General features: G+C 40.0%; 1 protein-coding gene across 4 annotated transcripts in view; it reads right to left on the reverse strand.

Annotated features, from left to right (window-relative positions):
• Positions 1 to 20,492, reverse strand: part of LOC122970856 (ankyrin repeat and fibronectin type-III domain-containing protein 1) — a 144,604-nt gene that overhangs the window by 49,494 nt on the left and 74,618 nt on the right. For all 4 annotated transcript variants that reach the window (XM_044337180.1, XM_044337181.1, XM_044337179.1 and 1 more), the window contains one exon: positions 5,218 to 5,258. In XM_044337180.1, the coding sequence (XP_044193115.1) occupies positions 5,218 to 5,258 (41 nt within the window). The remainder of the gene's footprint in view (positions 1 to 5,217; positions 5,259 to 20,492) is intronic.

The raw sequence follows: 20,492 nt of genomic DNA on the forward strand, positions 1-20,492 counted from the left end.
ATGTGTGTGTGTGTGTGTAAGCATGTTTTTATGTTTAAAGCCAGAATGGAAAAGGCTATGCTTCATAGAATAACAGTGTTCAAGTACTCTTAAATTAAGCTCTCTCTCACTCTCTCACGAACACACACATACACATGCACTCACACGCGCACACGCACACGCACACATGCACACACACACAATTATGGCCAGGATGCCTTACCAAAACAATGGCTGTCTCTGCCTGCTCAGTTCTTGGGCCTGGCAGCCTCCTCTTGGGAAGTTCTAACACAACCCAACATTACTGCAGCCAAGCCACATCAAATAAGCACACACGCACACATGCACACACACACACACACACACACACACACACACACACGGGGAATGGAGGGATAAATGCTGCTAATATTCACACAAGTGTACACTCTTCATGTCGTGAAACACACACTGTGGATCAACAGTATGGGGACAAACACACACTGTGCTGTTGGGAACGTGTGCACACATACACACACTAGATCAACTGTACAAATAGTCGCACACTCAGATAGTCGGCCAGCGGCAGTCTCCTCTGGCCCGCTGAGTTAGCTCCCTCTCCCACCACCATTACCACTATTGTAAATACTCCTCAATATGTATTTACACTGGGATTTCAGAATCCTGGAAAAAAATGAGGTGAAAAGAAAAAAGGCTGGAAAAATGAAGGAATGTGTTTCACGTCGGTCAGACAGTGGGAACCCTCAGTCCTTATTATCTTTCTACTAGAATTTGCCTTGGACTGTCCCTCAGGGGGGATGAGATACAGTGATGCGGTGGGTCTTCTCTCTCTGTATCTGTCACTTTCTTTTTCTTTCTGCTTATTTCCAACTGATGCAAAAAGCAGGGACAGAAAGACATACTGTCGGGGTAAAGAAACTCACTTAATTCAATGACAGACAAAGATATTGTTAGAGAACTAAACTACAATTTCTGGGTTCGCAGGGGTCATTTTTTTTTTTTTTTTTTTTTACGTCTTCTGACCTCAGACATGACACACTGTATTTGATCAGCCTCGTTCAAGACTCTGTATACACTGAATGAAATTCGTGAAACCTGTGATGTCATCAGCATTGAACTGTGAATTGAATGCTGCAGGACTTTGGCTTCTGTGGCACCTGTAACCACGGCAACAAGCAGCTACTTCTGAGAGGAAAAGTCCTTCAACTGTGGGGAGTGTGGCAGTAAAACAACAGCGGGGTCTGAGGCGCTGTGTCTTCCAAATGGAAAGAGTGAGCAGAAGTGAAGACATGAGCTTGAGAGTGTCTGAGGGCTACCTCAGCACTATAGCAGTCAAGAGATATCACAGTGATGACCAGATATTATACTGTATATTTAAGGTTTCTCAATAGTTGTTTTTTTAAAGAGTGGGTATTATTTTGTATTGGTAATGTTTCAAAACATAATTCATCTATTTGAAACTGTCTCTGCAGTAAAGCCTTTAAATCCAACACTATAATAATAAGGCGTAAAACAACATTTTATATGGTTACATGGTTGGCCATAAGAGAGGATCTCTAAAGGTATTTTACTGTTGAGAAACAGATAAATTACAATTAAGTAGAATATCATTTTACTCTCTAAAAAAGTCAGACACATTGTTGGTGAACAAATAACCCTTTTTACTCACCTTAAGTTATTCCATAAGCACACAGACACGTCTACGTCACCCCCATATGAGAACAATTACATGGCCTGCTCCCGTGAATAAATTAGTCTAATCAAGTTCTCTCTTCCCTGACATCCGTACCAAAATCCCTTGCTCCATGAAAAAAAAAGAGGAAAGCTTCCTCCAGCCTCCCAGATACCCCCAGTACCCCATCCTTCCATTATTCCTTCCTTCCTGTACTGTCTGCACACAGCATGAATAAGAAAGTCGAGGTCAGAGAGAGAGAGAGAGAGAGAGAGAGAGAGGGAGAGAGAGAGAGAGAGAAAAATGAGAGTAAGGTAAGATAGTAAAGTTTGCTTATATAACAACCTTTCATGATCACATCCTGCAAAGCTCATCACATCTATAAAAGGTTACGTGCATAAAAAGTCAAATGACCATGAGTTATAAAACAAATGCAATCATGAATAACCATTGGGTTTTGAACTGCTTTTTAAAAGTTGTCCACAGTGTCCGCAAAAGCCCAACGGGAGAGAGCCTAGGAGTCACAACTTCAAAAGGGCAATTACATCTTGTTTTAAAGCTGGAACAGTACAGAGACCTCAGCGACTAACTGGGGTTCATTTAATTGATATTAGCAACATAAAACCTCTTATTGTTGATGAAAGAGATGAGGCAAAAAAAATCATCAAAAGCAGTACTGTAACAATGAGCCAAAATGATGACAATTGATTGACCAATAAATATAATTAGCCAATAATTATGTTCACCCATGCATGCTTGTCAGAAACTAGTTGCATTTTTCTTTTGGGAGCACACATGGGTGTAAATATATCAATATAGGTGTAATGTGAGACCTTTCTTGTACACCTGGTAGTAGGCCTTGCAGAGACATTCTGGGTCACTTCTAAATGATCCGGAGATTATCTGCTAAGGCATGTAAAAAGAGAGCTGCAGTGGTCTTTGTGGACTGAAGTGAAAGCATAAATGATCATCTCCATCTGGAGGAACAATGGACTGAAGTTTAGCAATAGGTGAAAATCAAATCCTCAACCTGATGATGGAAGATAAAGGAAATAAATAAATGAAAGATACATAATACATGCTTTCACCTCAGCATGTCAGGAGCAGAAATATGCATATATCTGGGTTCTATCAACATTGAACTGCAGGAATTAATTAGCCAAACAATAAGTATTCCCCTACTTATGCTCATGTCCAACTACCAGTAGATTATGAATCAAGACAGTCCACTGCAAGAATTTGTATATTGTGGTTATTGTGGATATCAGGCACATACACACAATCATACAAGCCTCCATGTTTAGTTGGGAAAGGCCTGTTGCTATGAAACCATGCAAGACACAGGCATTTCAAATGTGCAGCTGAAAGCCGTGTTTTACTTATTTCATTTAACACATGATCAGACCTGAGATGTTTGTGCAAAGATTAACATTCAGTGGTTTCAAGGGTACATGGCTGCTCGAGACAGCTGAAATGCAAAGGTCGTAGATATATTGTAGCTTTCAAAAGAAGACAGCAGGACAGGAGTAACAGACAGGACAGTGATACATATATTGTGAAGATAACCACCTGTGTGCATGGCTTTGGTTGCTAGGCAACTAAAATGTACAACTAATTTTGTTTGATTAAAGTCCCCCCCCCCCGCCCTCCTTTGTCTTTCACTCTAGACATGTTGGGCTAGTTTTAATATTTTTCATAATGCAATCTCAGCCATGCAAAATGTACATTACAATTATATTACACAGCTTGGTTTTAGTCCTTAGCAGCAGTTGTTCTGGGATATTGGCCCCAACATGGTACAGTGGGAAACTTTATTGGCCAACACAAATGACTGTTGACAAGCAGCAGTGTAATTAGCAAAACCAATGGTTACTGAGAGAATAAAATCACATTAGTGGTTTATTTCTTCATATAGAGTCAGTGTTCAGTTTACAATAGCAAATAGCAGTAATGGGCAAATTTAATGGAAGCAAACTGGAAAAAAACCTGTGAGGCTAACTATGATAAAATCTAAAACTGAGGAAATAAAGGCCTGTCTCTAATAATAAAAGATGGGAGTATGCACGCACATCCAAACCAGAGAGAACAGGTGCTGGGCTGCGAGTGAGCAAATCAAGGAATAAACAAAATAAACAGCTTGCACACTGCAGGGCTCCAATTTCCATATATTTATTGCACCAAGGTGATGTCAGTCTGATGAAGAGCAGTGGTGTTCCAAACGTCACCTTGGTGCAATAAATGAGTGGAAATTGGAGCCCTACAGTGTGCAAGCTGTTTATTTTGTTTATTTCCTGTCTCTAATAATAATCTATCTTAAATAAAAGCTGGATTCTCACATGTTGACTCAGTAATCTTTATCTGGCAGTTTGCCAGTTTATTTTGTTGCTACATGTTAAGACACAAGCTCACGTGTTGATAGCGTTGTCTCACAGCAAGAAGCTCTTAGGTGTGAGGTCTTTTAAGTTTCTCTTATGATTTCAGAGGACTGACTGTCAATTTAGCCAATTATGGTATAATTTAAAGCAAGTACAAAACCTCTGAGTGATTTTGTTCTACACGGCAAATTAAAACAGTTTCTTATTCTCATCAATCCAAACAGTGCCATGTTGAAACACTGGAATGAAGAATTATTACTGTTATGGAATGGATTATGGGTCAGGCTTAGACAGACTTAAGTAGCTTTTTAAACACACACACACACACACACACACACACTTACACACTGGAATTTACCAGCATGAATCAGGTCAAATTCTTTCTGAACTTGGGTTACCATGAAATGAAAAACTGAACTGCCTAATGTTCCTCTGAAACCACATTAGGCAATCAGTTATGCTAAACTATTCTGTTAATGTAAGCCACTTAATGTACTCTGTGTCCATGTCAACGTATGTGTCTTAATATTTGGAAACGTGCAATATGCAATTACAAGAAGGAATATGATGACCAATAAGAACTCTTAATGAATCCGAGTACTTAGTGGTTGTTAGCTTCTGGCGACAGAACATGTAACATAGTGAGGTTACATAAAAAGTCTCTAGGAGCCAATGATTTGAACTTGCACTTGGCCATTTGATTCTTCTGTAACACTTTTACTTTGAGTTTCCCTATTTAGCATTTATTAGCAGTATATAAACAGTTAATAGATAGTTTACAACATACTATAATGTAGTTGTAAGCAGATATATGTGTTTATTAATGTACAGTATTTTGTCAGTAACTATAACTCCTCCTGTGGGCACCCATGTGTGTGGTGTATAAACAAATAATAAATGACAAAAAAGTGAAACAAAATTGCAATTATCTAGAATATGTTTCCATATGAGGAGTTATAATTGTTCACAAATACTTAACATTAATAAACACTTAAAAATGTCTTGTCAAATCTGCTTCTAACTAAAATATAGTGTGTCATGAAACATCTATTAAATGTTTATGTGCTGCTAATAAATGCTAAATAGGGGGACTTAAAGTAATGTGTTACCATTCATTGGCAGTAATGTTGTTCAGCTGAAAAACGAAAAATAGTCAAAAAGTCTATGAAAAGGTGAACGAATGGGACTTACTTCTTGTGCTGATTCTCCTTCCGGTCAGCAGAGCCCAGACTCTGTAAATAAGAGAAGAAAAACAGACATTGTCATATTGTAGTTGTTCATTCTTAAATCCTCAGAGAGAATATTCCCCTACATGCTTTGAAATGAGGTGGTTCAGAGGACATATAACAATAAACATGTACATGCAAAAAATCCCCTTGTAATTTGTTACATTTATTTTGGCTTAACCATCCTGGAGGCTCAGATGGCTTCATCCAGCTACATGAAAAATGTCCTTCAACAACACAAACAACTGGTTAGATTTAATGATGGAAAAAAAACATGATTTGTACAGTAATAGTATTTTACAGGCAGAAAATAAAAGAAAAATATTTACTTAAGGGTCTCAATAAAAGGTACTGTACTAAATCAGAGCATCAGCAAGTTAATTTACCTGAAAAACAATCTAATGGCCCAAACACAAACACAGACACACATATTCCGCTTTCTCCCTTAATTGAGTTTTGTTTGTTAAAGTCGACGTGACCTACAGTTAATGTATGTCTCCATCCTCCCACTAATCTGAACATTTGGCTTCGAGGCAACACCGAATGATCAATGTCCCCCTGTAAGAGCCAATTACATGGGTAATGACCTTGTGTCCAATGAAAAATAATTAGCTCCCTGGCTAGAATTACAAACACTTATCTAGTGGATATGCTTTATTCATGTGCATTTATCAAAATTTGGTGTATGTGTTCATGTGTGTGTGTTTAAGAGGGAAGAAGAGAAAGTCAGAGACATGTTTAAAAGCCATTTCCCTGATGGCAATGTCGAGGGAGTTCACAAACTCCGAGCGCAAAAATAATGCTACCTGCCAGCTCTGCTCAACAGGGGACGTTTGAATACATCCCTCTGGCGCAGCCGATTTATTAGACACACATGCAAACACACTGACACAAGCACACACCTATGCACGAATGTGCAGACAAACACATAGTTTTCCCCCCGCTGTCCATTGTCTTCTGGAGGTGTGTAGTACTCACAGACACATGCTGACACAGAGAGAATCGCACACACACAAGACACACAGACACTCACATAAACACTCACGCACACACCCACAACTAGCCTCAGGCTGAAGACATTTTTGGAGTGAAACTGTGTTGCTGTTTTGCATTTTTGCATCTTTGGCAAAGAGGCTAATTCAGGCTCCTAAAATGAGAAGGGGAGACAACAGTGTTTATCCTACCCGTTCACACCCCCTGCCATGTTCCATCACTGGTAGCACCTTGGGACTCAATGAAGCATGCGAACCCCTGAGTGAGTGGGCCAAGCCAATACTGTCAGTCATTTGATGACATAATCTGCTTGTAACCCAGTGTGGCTCATAGCACTTAGTGGCCATCGTGTGTGGCAACTATGACAAAATTGCCACACAGGCTCCGGGTGGGTTGAGTACAGGCAGCATGTTCCAACCATATCTCTACACTACAGGATTTACTCCAATATTATCAGAACACTTGAGCCATTAATGGACATTTACTGGTGTTTGTTGACTTTGGTGCGAGCTCCTTCTTCGAGGACTTACAGTGTAAACGTTTGAATGGCACAGTACTGCGAATGTACGCTGAAAAAAGAAGTCAGGAAAAGGCATTTCCTCCCTTTGAATTTTAAACCGAACATCAAAGAGAGGTGTTGTGCTTTTATGTGTGCAGTGCACTGACATTTTGACCAGCGAGTGACTTCTCTACTCAGGTGTTTTGAGTGTGTGTGCTTTTATGTGTGCAGTGCCGTGACATTTTGACCGCTAAGTGACTGCGCATACACGTCTGCATACCAGTTTCATCCTCCTGGTGGGGACAGGATATGCCATACAGAGTGATTGACCTTTCACCTTCCAGCTCCCCCACAGTGCCCTCAGGTAGTGCCACTCTGCCAGGAGGGATGAGGGCAGGTGGGTGTCCTTCATTTGAAAGATATGTCTGCGGGGGGTGAAGGAGGACTATTTTAGAGCCACTGTTCAGGCTGAATTAATGACCGCATCCGAGCATGACAGCTCAGACTTCATTTCTTTTTCTTAAGGCAGAAACTTTGTCCAAATGATCTACTTTACAGGAATACCATTACTACAGAATGACATGCAGTTACAGATTGTGATTTCCCCATTGACTGGAGAAGAATACTTTTTTATATTATTCAAGGCATTTTCAGCTTGGTTTCAGAATCAAAGTCAAAACATTTTGAGTGAATGGAAAAACACTGAATGTATCACTAGGAGTGAGATATTTTTAGACCATTATGAAATGACTATGCTAAATAAATTGAAGTCATGATGAAATGAAAAATGTGCCAAAACATATATTGAGTTTTTAAATTTATGACTCAGACATTAACAATATTCCCGATTACTAGTGTACAAATAATCTGATATTGTCATTATAGATTTTTGAACGATTCCAGCCCTTGCCTCTCTTGTCGGTTTCTTCCCAATCATGCAATAAAAGTGCCTTACACCTTAAATGCAACCTTGTGGCTGATTAGTGTTTACTATGAAGAACCTTAAATTGATGACAAGTACCATAGACACATATACGATTGAACATGTCCTGCCCAATGTCCTCTGGCAAACAGAAATATGTAAACTCAGCTTAAATGAAAAGCTGTTCCTTGTTCCATTTGACTTTTATCATCAATCAGTCAGTTTAGCTGAATCTGATCAATGGCATCAAATGATATTTTGCCTGTATGTACTCTAGCCTGTGAAAAGCTGTCTTTGCAGTGTTCATGCATCCTGCCACCTGCACCCTCTCACCTCTGTCCACACAAAGTATCACTGACAATCATACTAAAATAAGAGCAAAACCTTTCCCTCATCACGCATCTTGTTGCATTTCAGTCACCACTCAGTCAAATCAACCTAAGCCCTCCTCCCGAAAAAAAGAAGCACATTTCCGGAGGCAATGCTTACAGGAGAGAATGCACCTGACAACTAATAGAGCTATTCTTAACACCTTAGTCATTTATCGTAATGCAAGTGGGGAATGTGCGGGAGAATATTAGCAGATTTTACATGCCAAGTGTAGTTAGTAGGAGGGCATTATAAGTAATTATAAGTAGGGCAAATGTTGCACAATGAAATGTTGAAAATAATTAAATTAAACAATTTTAAAGAATAGATTATCTGACTATTTGGAATGTATTACATGGCTGTAATTATAATAAATACATGGTAAGAAACAATTAATCAGAGCCATTCATCATTTTTGAGTTTTACCCACAGGTTTAAGCTTTCATCTCTCTTAGTGTATATGTATGTGTGCGTGTGTGGAGGCAGGTGAGTGAAAGCATACCTTTACAGCAGGTACCAAAAAGACTTGGCATTCCCTCACAGCCGTGAAATCACAGTGACAATATATGCTGTATTCTTGCCAAATGCCTCAAAAGCATAATCCGCTTATCATGCGTTTCTTCAAATACTGCCTCACAGATAAACACAAATCCTCAAGCAGTACCACACACAAACAGCATCATATTTTCTGAATACCTTCACTTTGCCTCTGTTAATTCCAGCATGCACACATACCTGTTGAGTCAAACCCAGTGAACCTAGTCAAGGAGCGATACTCCACTTTCCCTTTCTCTCTGGTTTCCAAAACCCCAAGTCCTCCCAGTGGTGTTCCAGTGGTGGCTCTAATTGCTGTTCACCTGTCCAACTTCAACTCTTTAGCTCGTTTTGCCTCCCTCCCGATCTAACTCTCCGTATTGTCTTCTTTTCTCTCTCTCTTTCTGTCTAGAGCTGTTGGTCACACGAAGGTTTGCAAAGCTTGCTCCGATGGTGGCTGCTACCGCCACTGACTTGTTGTACTTTAATTGTGGTTGCTAGGCAATAAGCTTCTCCAATTCTGCACACAGTGAGAAGGGGAGGACAGGAGAGGAGGGGGAAGAGAGTGAAAGAATAGGTGGCGGGGGGGTAGGAGGAAATGCTCATTATAGACACAGTAGCCTGAAGGGGGAGGAGAGGAAGGTTTACAGGAGGGAAAGAAGAAGTTGTCTAGATGAGAGACATGGACGGATGGAGGAGAGGGGACGTTACATAGCAGGTTCACTTCCTTGTTTTCACTCTGGGACCCCCTTATGCAATCTGAAGCACTTAAACCAGGGCAACAGCACACTTGGAGGATTATCCATAACACTTTAAATGGACATTTAGAGAACTTCTATATACATATTTCCTCAAGGGCCTGTCAGTTTTTCTACCTGTGCATCAAATATCTGGTTTTTGAATTTATTTTGTTTGGGTTTATATTGGCTTTCTGCTCATTAAATGCAGAAAAACTGAGACTACAGCCTTGTTTTCCAATTAAGTCTGGAAGGACCACTAAGATCTAGAGTCAGCAATAAAGAGACAATTTGCTAATTAGCTGTCTCAGCCCAGTGCAACCACCCCATGGTGCTAATGACTGTCTTTCATGTTCACAGGTGTCTAAAACTTTTTGTGTATTTACAAGATTTACTTCAGTGGAATCCCCAATATTAATGATGAAAACTGTATATATGCATACAGTAAAAAAAGCACAATATGTGATTTCTTTGATTAATCAAGTATAACAGCTAGTCATCAGCATATAGTGATTATCATATATACTATGTCTTTGTTAAAATATATAGTGATGGTTGTCTCACACATCAACATTTCTGGGAAGTAATTTGGAGAAGTTCAATAACTTTAACATATCACTACATATATAACTACACTACATACATTTATATATATATAAATGAACAGGGAGCGTGAGAAGAGCAATAGAGATGTACAAATTACTGTCTCAAGCCAACATGACAGTATCACCTACATACATTTATATCTGACAAAAATATAATAATTTACCCTTCACATCATGAACTGATATTTCCCAACATTAAATTGATCAACATGAAACCTGCTGACGTGAGATATCATTGTGACATGCCCTATAGGCTAGAGTGTGCATGAAACACTCATAAGGTATCATTTTTATTTTTAATGATATAACTGATCTTAAAATAACTGAAATTAGACTGAAAAATACACATAAACTACATGTATTTATTTTGTTTTAATAAAAATACATTTTTTTCCATTTGTCATCAAAGTCTTGCACGTGGAAATTACATTCGTAAATCCAACAGCTTTAGCAAAATAAGTTGTAAATGAGCAACTCCTAATTTGTACAGAAGTAACCCTGCAGCCATGCAGAGGGACTGTGGAAATAAGACTGTGATGTGGTCAATTTGATGATATGGAATGGTTTTAACCAAACTGTAGTTAATTCCTAAAAGGTTCACTTCGTTTTATGGAAGTTACTGAAAAAAAATCAGGTTCAACAACTGGAAATTACTTCATTTTCACTTCAGGCTTTCCAGTCAGCACTAAATATTTTGCCAATGATCAGTGGATTTAAACTCATGCTGTACAACGTTTTGTACAAAAAAGTGCCTGGTGTCAGGCACCGACCTCTAGCTACATCATCTACGATGGTTGCTGGACACATAACACTGAGTTTTTGACAGGTCGAGGGTTTGATTTGCAAAAATGACTATTAGACACATGGAAACCAGCATGCAGACAGTCTTGACCAGGAAGTGAATCATGCCTCCTCTTACAGAAACTGCCCTCCCGCGCAGACTTTTAGCTCTGGTGAGCGTCAATATAAATTAATTTAGCATCAAATCCACATTGTGCTCAGTGGCTGGTGACCTTTAGTTTGACTGTGGGTAACTGCTGTGTGTGAGTTTCTGTGTGTATGTGTGTATGTATGACAGAGTATTTGTGTATAGTGTTGGCATGGTGTATTATGAGTCACTTTGTGTTTTCAGTGTCTGGCTGTGGGCACACACAAATCTCTGCCACCTCATTGTCCAGTGAGTGAGTACTGTGCAGCCTGAGCACAGAGTGGTATAGGGAACATTACTCATAGCTGGTGGAAATGTCAAACATGCTGGCATTGCTCTGAATGGACACACAGGAAATACTGTCACACTTTCTTTTTTTAACCTCCCATTCCAACTTGTGTCCGTCCATCCCTCCCTCTGCCCACCCTTGCTTTCCTCAACAATAAAATCCACCTGCCAGTTTCTGGGGCTGAGACTAGAGGAGGTGCCAGCACCCAGCATGCACCACTGAGGGGTCGCAGCAGGTTGTCTCAACACCTGTCAGTCAGGAGAAGCTATTCTAATTATATCTCACACACAATTATACACATGCAGATGCACACCCACACGCAACACACATTCTCATACACGCACACCTCCACACGCACTTCCTTGAAGGGTTCTCAATGGGTTCCCAGTGGCCTTTCAGTGAAGCCTTCTTACACAGGCTCCTGGGTGAAGAGAGTGACAGCTGGCTTCAGGATACACACTATGCTCCGCTAAGCCTCCCATACAACAACAACAACATAATAATATGACTACTTTTAATAATAATTACATCTTATTAAGGTGCAATTATATTTGCTGTTGATAACTACTAGTTGATTTAAAGTATAAATGTTTGAGATTCTGAAATACACACTGAATTACTTTAATAGAGAAGTGTTATGTGTTTCACTGACTTGCTATACAAATATGTGCAATTGATAGTGAAGCAAAGCAATGAAAATATGCAAATCTGTCTCCAAGTATAAGAAAAATGATATTCATTAATATAAAACACAGCTTTAGCTCTTGTAATGTTTCACAGTACCACTTAGACAAAGTGAAATGGTTTTGAGATATAACTCTTCCAAAACTTCAACTAGCAATAATTGGCCACTAAATTAACCAAACTGTGATTTTTATGACATTTACAGCTATCTACTGTCCTTTTTAGTAAATTGTTACATCATCAGGTCAGTGCATTTTTACTGCTTAATCTTTTACCAGATTTGTTTGGATTGAGGGCAACATTTTGCAAGCTCTGGTAACGTAGCACAACCCAATTATACACAGCAGCTCATAGGGATCAACTGGGGGCATCCTTTGCATCTGGGTTGGAAGAAAGAAAGAGAAGGGCAAGAGGGTGAAATGGAGATAGAGATAAAAAGAAAAGGAAACAATTTGAATAGAAATAGACTGGAGTCAAATGAGAGACAAAAGGGAAAAGATGGTTAAAGGATGCACAATAGTTTGAGACTGTACAGCTGTACTTTTTGGCATAATTGTATCCAGACTTCACAAGTTCACAGAAAATTCAAAATAATACAGCCACTGTTGTGCAAAACCATTCCCAAAAATAACCACAAGGTGTTTCTGAGTTCATACAAATGTTTCATAAGTAAAAGGAGAACAGAATACAAACAGTAATATGTTCAATGAAGGATGAAGTGGAGGTTACATTGGATGTAAACAGTGTGTTCTTTCTTTCTTTCTTTTTGTGTTAATCCATTTTCCACTGTGTTAGACAGAATTAATAGCGGCTCTTAAAAAACTCAGACACTTCTGAGAGAGAGAGAAAACAGATGACAAGGGGGAGCTGACAGACAGATACAGTGCATCATTAGGAAAACAAAGGGACAGAAAGACTGGATGGCTAACGGCTAGTTAGACAGGTACGCATGTACAGGTGGGCACGGGGAGGCAGATGTAAAGATGGAATTGGAAGATGACTGAAAAAGAGTTATCACATGTATCACATGTACATGTGCGGTGCTTCCTGATTTAACTGACCAATCAAAACATGTCAACAGTGCTGGGTGATGAGAGAGTGACAGGGCGGGTCTTTTCTCCCTCTGTCTCACTGTCTCCAGTTTTATAATGTCATTATTTGTACAGGATTCCCCCTCCCAAGTCTTGTGGTCTGGGGACCAAAGGGACCAAAACATGGCCCATAAATCAACACAGCAGAGAGAGACTTTGGATATTTACCCATAAATCACTGCGGCGGAGCCACCTACAATCAGACTAATGGGGCTGGAAGACGTGCTGTCATCTAAGCCATGATGTCACCAAGCCTGAGCCTGTGGGTGTTGATGTTGGTGGTGGGTCTCTGGTTCTGTGTGTGTGTGTGTGTGTGTGTGTGTGTGTGTGTGTGTGTGTGTGTGTGTGTATGGGGGGGATGCCTGCATATGTGGCTGTGGGTCTCTAGCTATGTGCATGTGTGTGTGTGTGTGTGTGTGTGTGTGTGTGCAGGAGGGGGTGGAGGGGGTGAGAGGGGTGTCTGAGTATGTGGTGGTAGGTCTACGGCTCTGCTTGTGTAAGTGTCTGTGGTGAGTGCGTGTGTGGTGTATGTGGGAGGCGGGATGTCTGTTTATATGGGTTTGTGTGTACTGGGGTGGCCAATGTGTGTGCGTGTTTGTCTGTCAGTATATACTTTCATCATGTCTCTGCATTTATGTACATGTTATACTAGTCTATTCACACTGACATAAACACACGCATATGCACACTGGTCATGAACGTCTTACACTGGACTTAACGCACTCGTATAAAACACACACACACTGACATACAGACGCATGCACACACACACATCGGTCTTGTGGTTAGTGCTGGCTTACAATGGGTGTGGGATTCCATAGAGAAAATCTAAACAAGTCGAGCGGTTAGCACGGGTCTGCCACGTTTCCACACAATGGCGCTCATTGACATAAATAACTGGGGACTTTGTGAAATGGGACACCCATTAACTTCTCCTCCACAGATAATTGCCCATTAGATCTTGGAAGAGCGCTGGATTGAGAAATAACTCAACTCTGACGCTAAATGCAACTTGTAATAATAAAAAAGTCACATTGTGAAAGGGGCCTGGAATCCGTTAAGATGGGTTGGCTTTTCGTACTATCATCCAGCCAAGCACTTGGATTATCAACAAAGAAAACTATGGCTTGTTGTAGGAGCTCTGCAGTCTGTGCCTTTGCTTAAGCTGCGCTTTGAACATGGAAAAGATGATGATGACAGCAGGGGGAAAAGAAGACAAAGTAGAAGACAACTGCAAATTAGAAAATAATACAAAAATCTAAAATAAATTGCTGTAGGAGAAATGAAAAAACACAGTGGTAAAAGCAACAGAAGCAAAAGAGTTCTAAAAGTGTATTGAAATCGTAAAAAAAAAAGAGGGTAAAAAATAAGTTCCTAGCACTTCATTTCACAAGTTTGAGCTACAAAAGTAAATTCAGGCAATCACGATGACTAATAAACACCTACAATCCAGCGCTGATGTCACTCGTGATGTACGCAATTCACTTATAGACATCAATTACAACAACCTTCACCTTTGATGAGTCAGAGCGCACGGTTTTTGTTGTCTACCCCTCAGATCATCTGCAAATTGATGTCCCCGTGTCAGCGCTTCACTTCCACTTACTGTCATCCTCCTCGCTCCGTGCGCATGTTCCTGTTTGTGTGAGTCACAACAGCAGGAAGAAAGGACAAATGATCCAGAGTAACATGACTCATTTATAAAATCGAATGCCTCCTGCCTACATACCCCAAAGCGCACCACACACAATACTATAAACAGTCACAACTCACAACCACACAGGGTGAGTCAATTTTGATGTAAAATATGACAACAGTAATTATCTGCATATGACTATATATCCTGGCGTTAAGAATAGATATGAAACATCCAGTGAGGAGGCAGACTTTGCCTGTCCGCATTTTTTTTTTAATATATTCTAGTGTAAATTCTACTGTACGTCACACAATTCATTATTTTACGACATTGTGAGACAGATCATTCAGCTGCAATTAAAGGTTTGGTGCTCAGTGACGTCGATCTTCTCGAGGTACATTATGCACTGATGTGTTTAACATCCTGTGATGTTACCAACTTGTTCTCACGTGTTGTTTGTCACTCAAAGACAGTCAGACTGAGGCACAGACACACACATACAAACACACACATACTCCACCTCCACATGCCAATGGCCGTGGCTCTATTTATTTTCCCTCATTAGTTTTAAATGGCCCATCCAGACGTTACTGCGGCCCCTGCTTTTAATCATTGGAGATCAGCTCAGCGCTGGCTGTGTCCTCTTTGATGTCCTTACAGTAGTAGTCAGCCAGGCAACCAGCGAGCCAATATCTCTCCTACTTTCCCTTTCTGCTACTGCAAACAGCAACCCACTCTGCCACACTTTGTAGACTGAGTGATACATCTATTAATATACTAAGTATTTAGATCTTTTTTAATTACTGGGAGTTAAGTGCATTGGTGAAAAGGACAGCATTACTTTTCTTTTATGTTTCATGCAAATTTGAATATTCACATTTACAAACTTACACAGTTCAGACGCCAGAAATAATGCATCAGTGTGTGTGACTACATTACTGGTATTTAAAATGAAATGCTGACCTAATATGCAGGTTTGATAGAAAATTTATAAGACCCTTAAGGTGCCAAAAGTATGACTAATGACAGTGTTAGTCTGGCTGAGATGCTTTTTTAAGACACCCTAATGTTTTATGTGTTATCTGATCCAGAGGGACGATTTAATAGGTAGAATCTACTGTAAGAGTTAGAGAGTAATAAGAGAAAGCTTCCATCGGCTTCTCATTCACCAATGCCGGCTTCTCATTTAAGACAGCTGGTTTATCAGATTAGTTGCCTCTCAGCAGTCTTATTTTTGGGACTTCCGCTACTCAATATTAAACTACAGTACAAGCACTGGAGCAGTGAGATTCAGTAGCAGTACAGATATCATCTAACACCACAAGATGTAATAGAAGAGAGGTCACGAGGTCAAACGGAAGAATTAATGTCACACAGGGAATTTCAATTATTTATGTATCATCAGAACCACAACGATGTGGGTTTTAACTATTAAACTGTATTGGAATCAGGAAGTCACGAGGAAAAAACAGAATTGGAAGAGGCTTGGTTTGAAAAATTTTGATATAATGTTACCAATTCAAGATTTACAACCTTTTTTTATATATATATATATGTCCAGGCATCCACAGGATAAAGGCATTGGTGAGAGTGGTGCTCTGAGGTGACCACCTGACTGCAACAAAAGTTTCACATAAATGTATTTAGAGTTTAGCTTTCTCTAAATGCTGGGAGGATTTTCCTACCTGAAGATGCGATTAAGACAACAAGTAAGATATTAGATATGACATTTGTTTCAGGCCTTTTCTAGGTACGCAAGCTAACACACGGTAAATTGACAAAGCTGCCTGGGGAAATTATGGGAAATGTTATATGTTTAAAGAAAAAGCTGTTTTATACTATGGTCGATGAAAATTCTCAATTCTGATTGACTTGGTGATGTGAAGTACCTTTAAGTAATAACAGACATATGACGCAGTGTTGTTTTATATTCTTGTGACTCTGGATGTCCAAATCAACCAACAACCACCTTTTTTTTTATTTACTTATGGCATTTTGTTGGTAAGTGGTCCTGGTTTAAGCTGGATAATATAATTCAAGTTTGTACGTTCCATATGGATCCCAGCATAAAGGTAAGGACGTACTTAATAGGCGTGGTAGCCATACAAAAATGCCCTTTATTGTGTGTGTTGGAAGTTTAAAGTTCATTATAATTATAAATAAAATTACACTTGGCTTGGGTGGACAAAAAACAATCATGTGACTTACCATAGATTAAGATAAGAAAGAAACACCACTAGGCTCTCTCTCTCTCTCTCTCTCACACACACACACACACGCACAAAAAACAACAAACATAATTACAAAGATGTTTTTTTTTTCCTAATTAAATGTGGCAATGTTGTTGTACAGCACAGCAATGGTATAGGCTTTCACAAAATAAATGTTGGTCCATATAACATCCTCATGGGTATAGCAAAGCCAACAAGTGCATGTACAGAGCGTGCTCTACATGATAGCAGGGGGTCAGGGCACAAACATTGGCTTTTATACAGTGAGCTCAACAACTACTAATAAATGTTACAAAAAAATTAAGCTTTTGATATGAATGACATCATCGCAGCCTGACCTGTTTTTAATTTCAGACTGGAGGCCTAAACATACACTTTCAGCAAGGATAGCACTTCATTGTGGTGAATAGCTGGACTCACGCCTCTATTCATTACAAGCGAAAGGTCGTAATTTAGAGAAATCAACCGGTGACTAATGGGAAATTACAGTCAAAACGGTTTGAAAATGAGCAACAATTCATTTCAATTTAGCTTTATGTCATCACCGCACTTACTTTATTCCACAAATTCATGGTGAGAGAATATATTGTTTCTAAATCACTTTAATAATGTTTGGCCTGTCTTTTTTAAATCAGGTATTGAGAAGGATAGGGTACAGGAGTAGGGTTAAAACTGCAGGTACATTGGTATAGTCACAGTGATACTACTGGGTGGTATAGTGTTGTACCAGAGAGTGTGTGTTCTCTCCTGATCCCAAAGTGATTTATTCCATTTTAATACAGTATGTTTGCTTTGGAGCATGATATGTATTTGGTCATGAGACATTAATAGAGTAGAAAACATGTTGAAAAATGAGCTCGCTGACGTGTGTGTTTGAGTACTGTATGTGCTTGAGTGTGTATGCCTGTGTAAGTGTGTGTGTGTGTGTGTGTGTGTGTACTGCCAGAGTCTTGAGGCCCATGCTGTCACTCAGCCCAGCTCACAGGGTGGTCCAAACACTGAGCCCTCTTTACTCAGTCGCACACACACAAGCACATGCACACAAACAAACAAACACTCACTAGTGTACATGTAATGACATACATAACAAAGTATACATAAATATATGGCCATATATATGACCATAATGAAGCAATCAAATAACCTCAGCGCTTCCCCTCTTCCTGTCCCAAACCGTACACCTAAATATACTGCCACAGACTCCATCACACGGCAACAGAAATGGAGAGTCCAGAGGAAAGGAACAGCGCTACACAGCAACCCTTTCATGCTTCACATTTGGTGTGGCAAAAGATTTCACTGGTGGGATGCTGAGTTTGACAGCATGGTGTAGTAACCAGTAAGTGACTGTCATTTGGCAATTCTTTCTGTAAGTTGTTAAGGTAAATTAGCAGAATGGATGTAGAGTTAAAAGGAGAAACTGGCCAGGCCCGTTCTGCCAGACTGTCACTATCTACACCAAAAAACCGCTCCACAATAGCAGCATCTTGCTCCCTGATAAAGTTTCTTAATATTAAAAGAAATTACTCTTGTCAGTGGAAGAAATCTCTCAGTCCTTAGCTTTCCAAAAGCTACTTAACACTCATGCTTAGACTGTTTTTGTTTTTAAGTAAACTGGACCAAAGTGAGATTGATTTTGGCTTGCTTATGTGAGGCTGGGCAAGCATTAAAGCTAGTCCCTGCCCGCCAGATATTTAACATTTGATTATTCAGCAACTGGTGATTGATTGGTGTAAAGATTTCACACATCTGAATATCTAAGATGATAGTGTTTCTTGTGTAAATAGCACACAGCCATGGCAATTTAAAATCTAAATATTGACCTCCCTTAGCCCCACCACTTACCACTACAAAGACACACATCTCTATGATTACTTACAGAATCACAACACTAAAACAAAAAAAAAAAAAGAATCTGAAGTGAAAGGGTGAAAGGTTGCATGTGTGTGTAATTGAAGAAAAGGCGCGCAGAATGCGGGTTGCGCCAAAGGAATGCGACTCAAAAGACGATGGCGTGGTGTTTGTTGACATGTCAAGAACTGAACCTTCCTGTGAGCCATTACCACTCAGAGCAAAAACTTAGATGTTTAATCAGAGTATATACTGTGCAGCAACAAAGAGATAGTTTAAAAGAACTTCAAACATAAGAAAATCATGTTTCTTTCATGAGTACCAGACCATAGCTTGATTTTCCATATCTGTTTCTCCGAAAGACAACAAGCCACAAACTGAGCTCACTAGTGATTTATTTGGGCAATTAGCGCTGATGTATCTGGATTAGCTCCACTTTCGTCCTCCAGGTGAGGGGGAAATGACTCGTTAATATTTGTGCTATGCTACACTTCTCCTGCAGCATCACAGCTCGCACAGCAGGAAGCACGAGGCTCCCTCCCCTTCCCACTATTAGATATTCACTGAACAAATACTGCAAATCAGCCCCGCTTCCCCCACAAAATGGTAATAAACCATAATTGCCTGTAATCTGAATACATTAGTCCTAAGAGGATCCTGTTGCTTTTGTGTGCAATCATAGAAGAGCTTGAAGACTAAACTGCGATGGTAAGAAAGGTGTATGAATCCACCGAGGGTCTCGTTTTGGCTTGGCTCATGAATTATATATGTTGTAATACACAAAATAATTACACTGTACATATAATTTTCGCTGTATGTTTATGTTGCTTAATTAGATTCTCATGGGCATACAGAAAATGCTTCAGACCATAGTCGAGCAATACAATTGCAGTGCATTGTAAAGCCTCAAAATACATGACCATCAAATTAAGAAATAGGCTGCAAATTAAAAAAAAAAATGTGGTTGCTTGAAATGTGATTTTCTGGAGTACCATCAGCACTGATGTGATACCCAAAACCACAAGTATGACATTGGGTCAGCATCATTTACAATCCTGCTGTAGTATTTGTGCTAGTTGTATAAGCCTCTTGATATTACTATGGACAACTTCTTAACTTATTTTCTGTTTTATTTATTTTTGTTGGTGTGTTCCCCTAACCAGCACGTCAATCTGGAGCTTTTTTTTCTCATCTCTTCGTCTTTATTTTCTCATTGCACCCCCATTTCTTTCTCTCTGATTCTCTAGAGTTGGAGGCGCCATTGTGTACTTGTGGCCTGTTTACGAGGAACACTGATTCACCCAGTGAGGTTTGGCTTGCTTGTACAGGGAGGGGGAGAAATATGAATGAATTTATAACACCCCAACCCTCCACTTCAACCCTCTATTCCCAAATCCTCCCATCATCTTTCTTCCTCTCTACATGCTCCTTAGCCACCTCCAGTCACACTGTTCCACTGGTGTGTGTGCGTGTGTCAGTGAGAGTGTATTTGTGTAAAGCCAGAGGGGCGGCCAACACTGGCCAGAGGCTCATTTTTGTGGCCAGGCCAATGTGTATCCTGACGGCTTGCAGGCGTCTCGGGGGCCAGCTCCTTCCAGCTCCATTCCCTCACCCTAGGGCCTCTCCAGAGAGTCTTTGCAACAAGCCGTTGCTTCGTCATTTCTAGATCCTCCAGGACAAAAACCAGTGCTTAGTTTCAAGCATTTATTAAAAATGACAGGCGAGACCTGTCGGGGGAGAGGAGGATGAGGAGGAGGGGGAAAAAAAGACATGTATCCAAAACTGGAAAGAACATTGAGAGTGGGTTTCATGGCTGGGTTGGCGATGGGAAGTCTTGGACTAACTTGTAATGGTATCTCTCCAAAAATGTC

This window comes from Thunnus albacares, chromosome 20 (assembly GCF_914725855.1).
Source record: "Thunnus albacares chromosome 20, fThuAlb1.1, whole genome shotgun sequence".
NCBI classification, from domain to species: Eukaryota; Metazoa; Chordata; class Actinopteri; order Scombriformes; family Scombridae; genus Thunnus; species Thunnus albacares.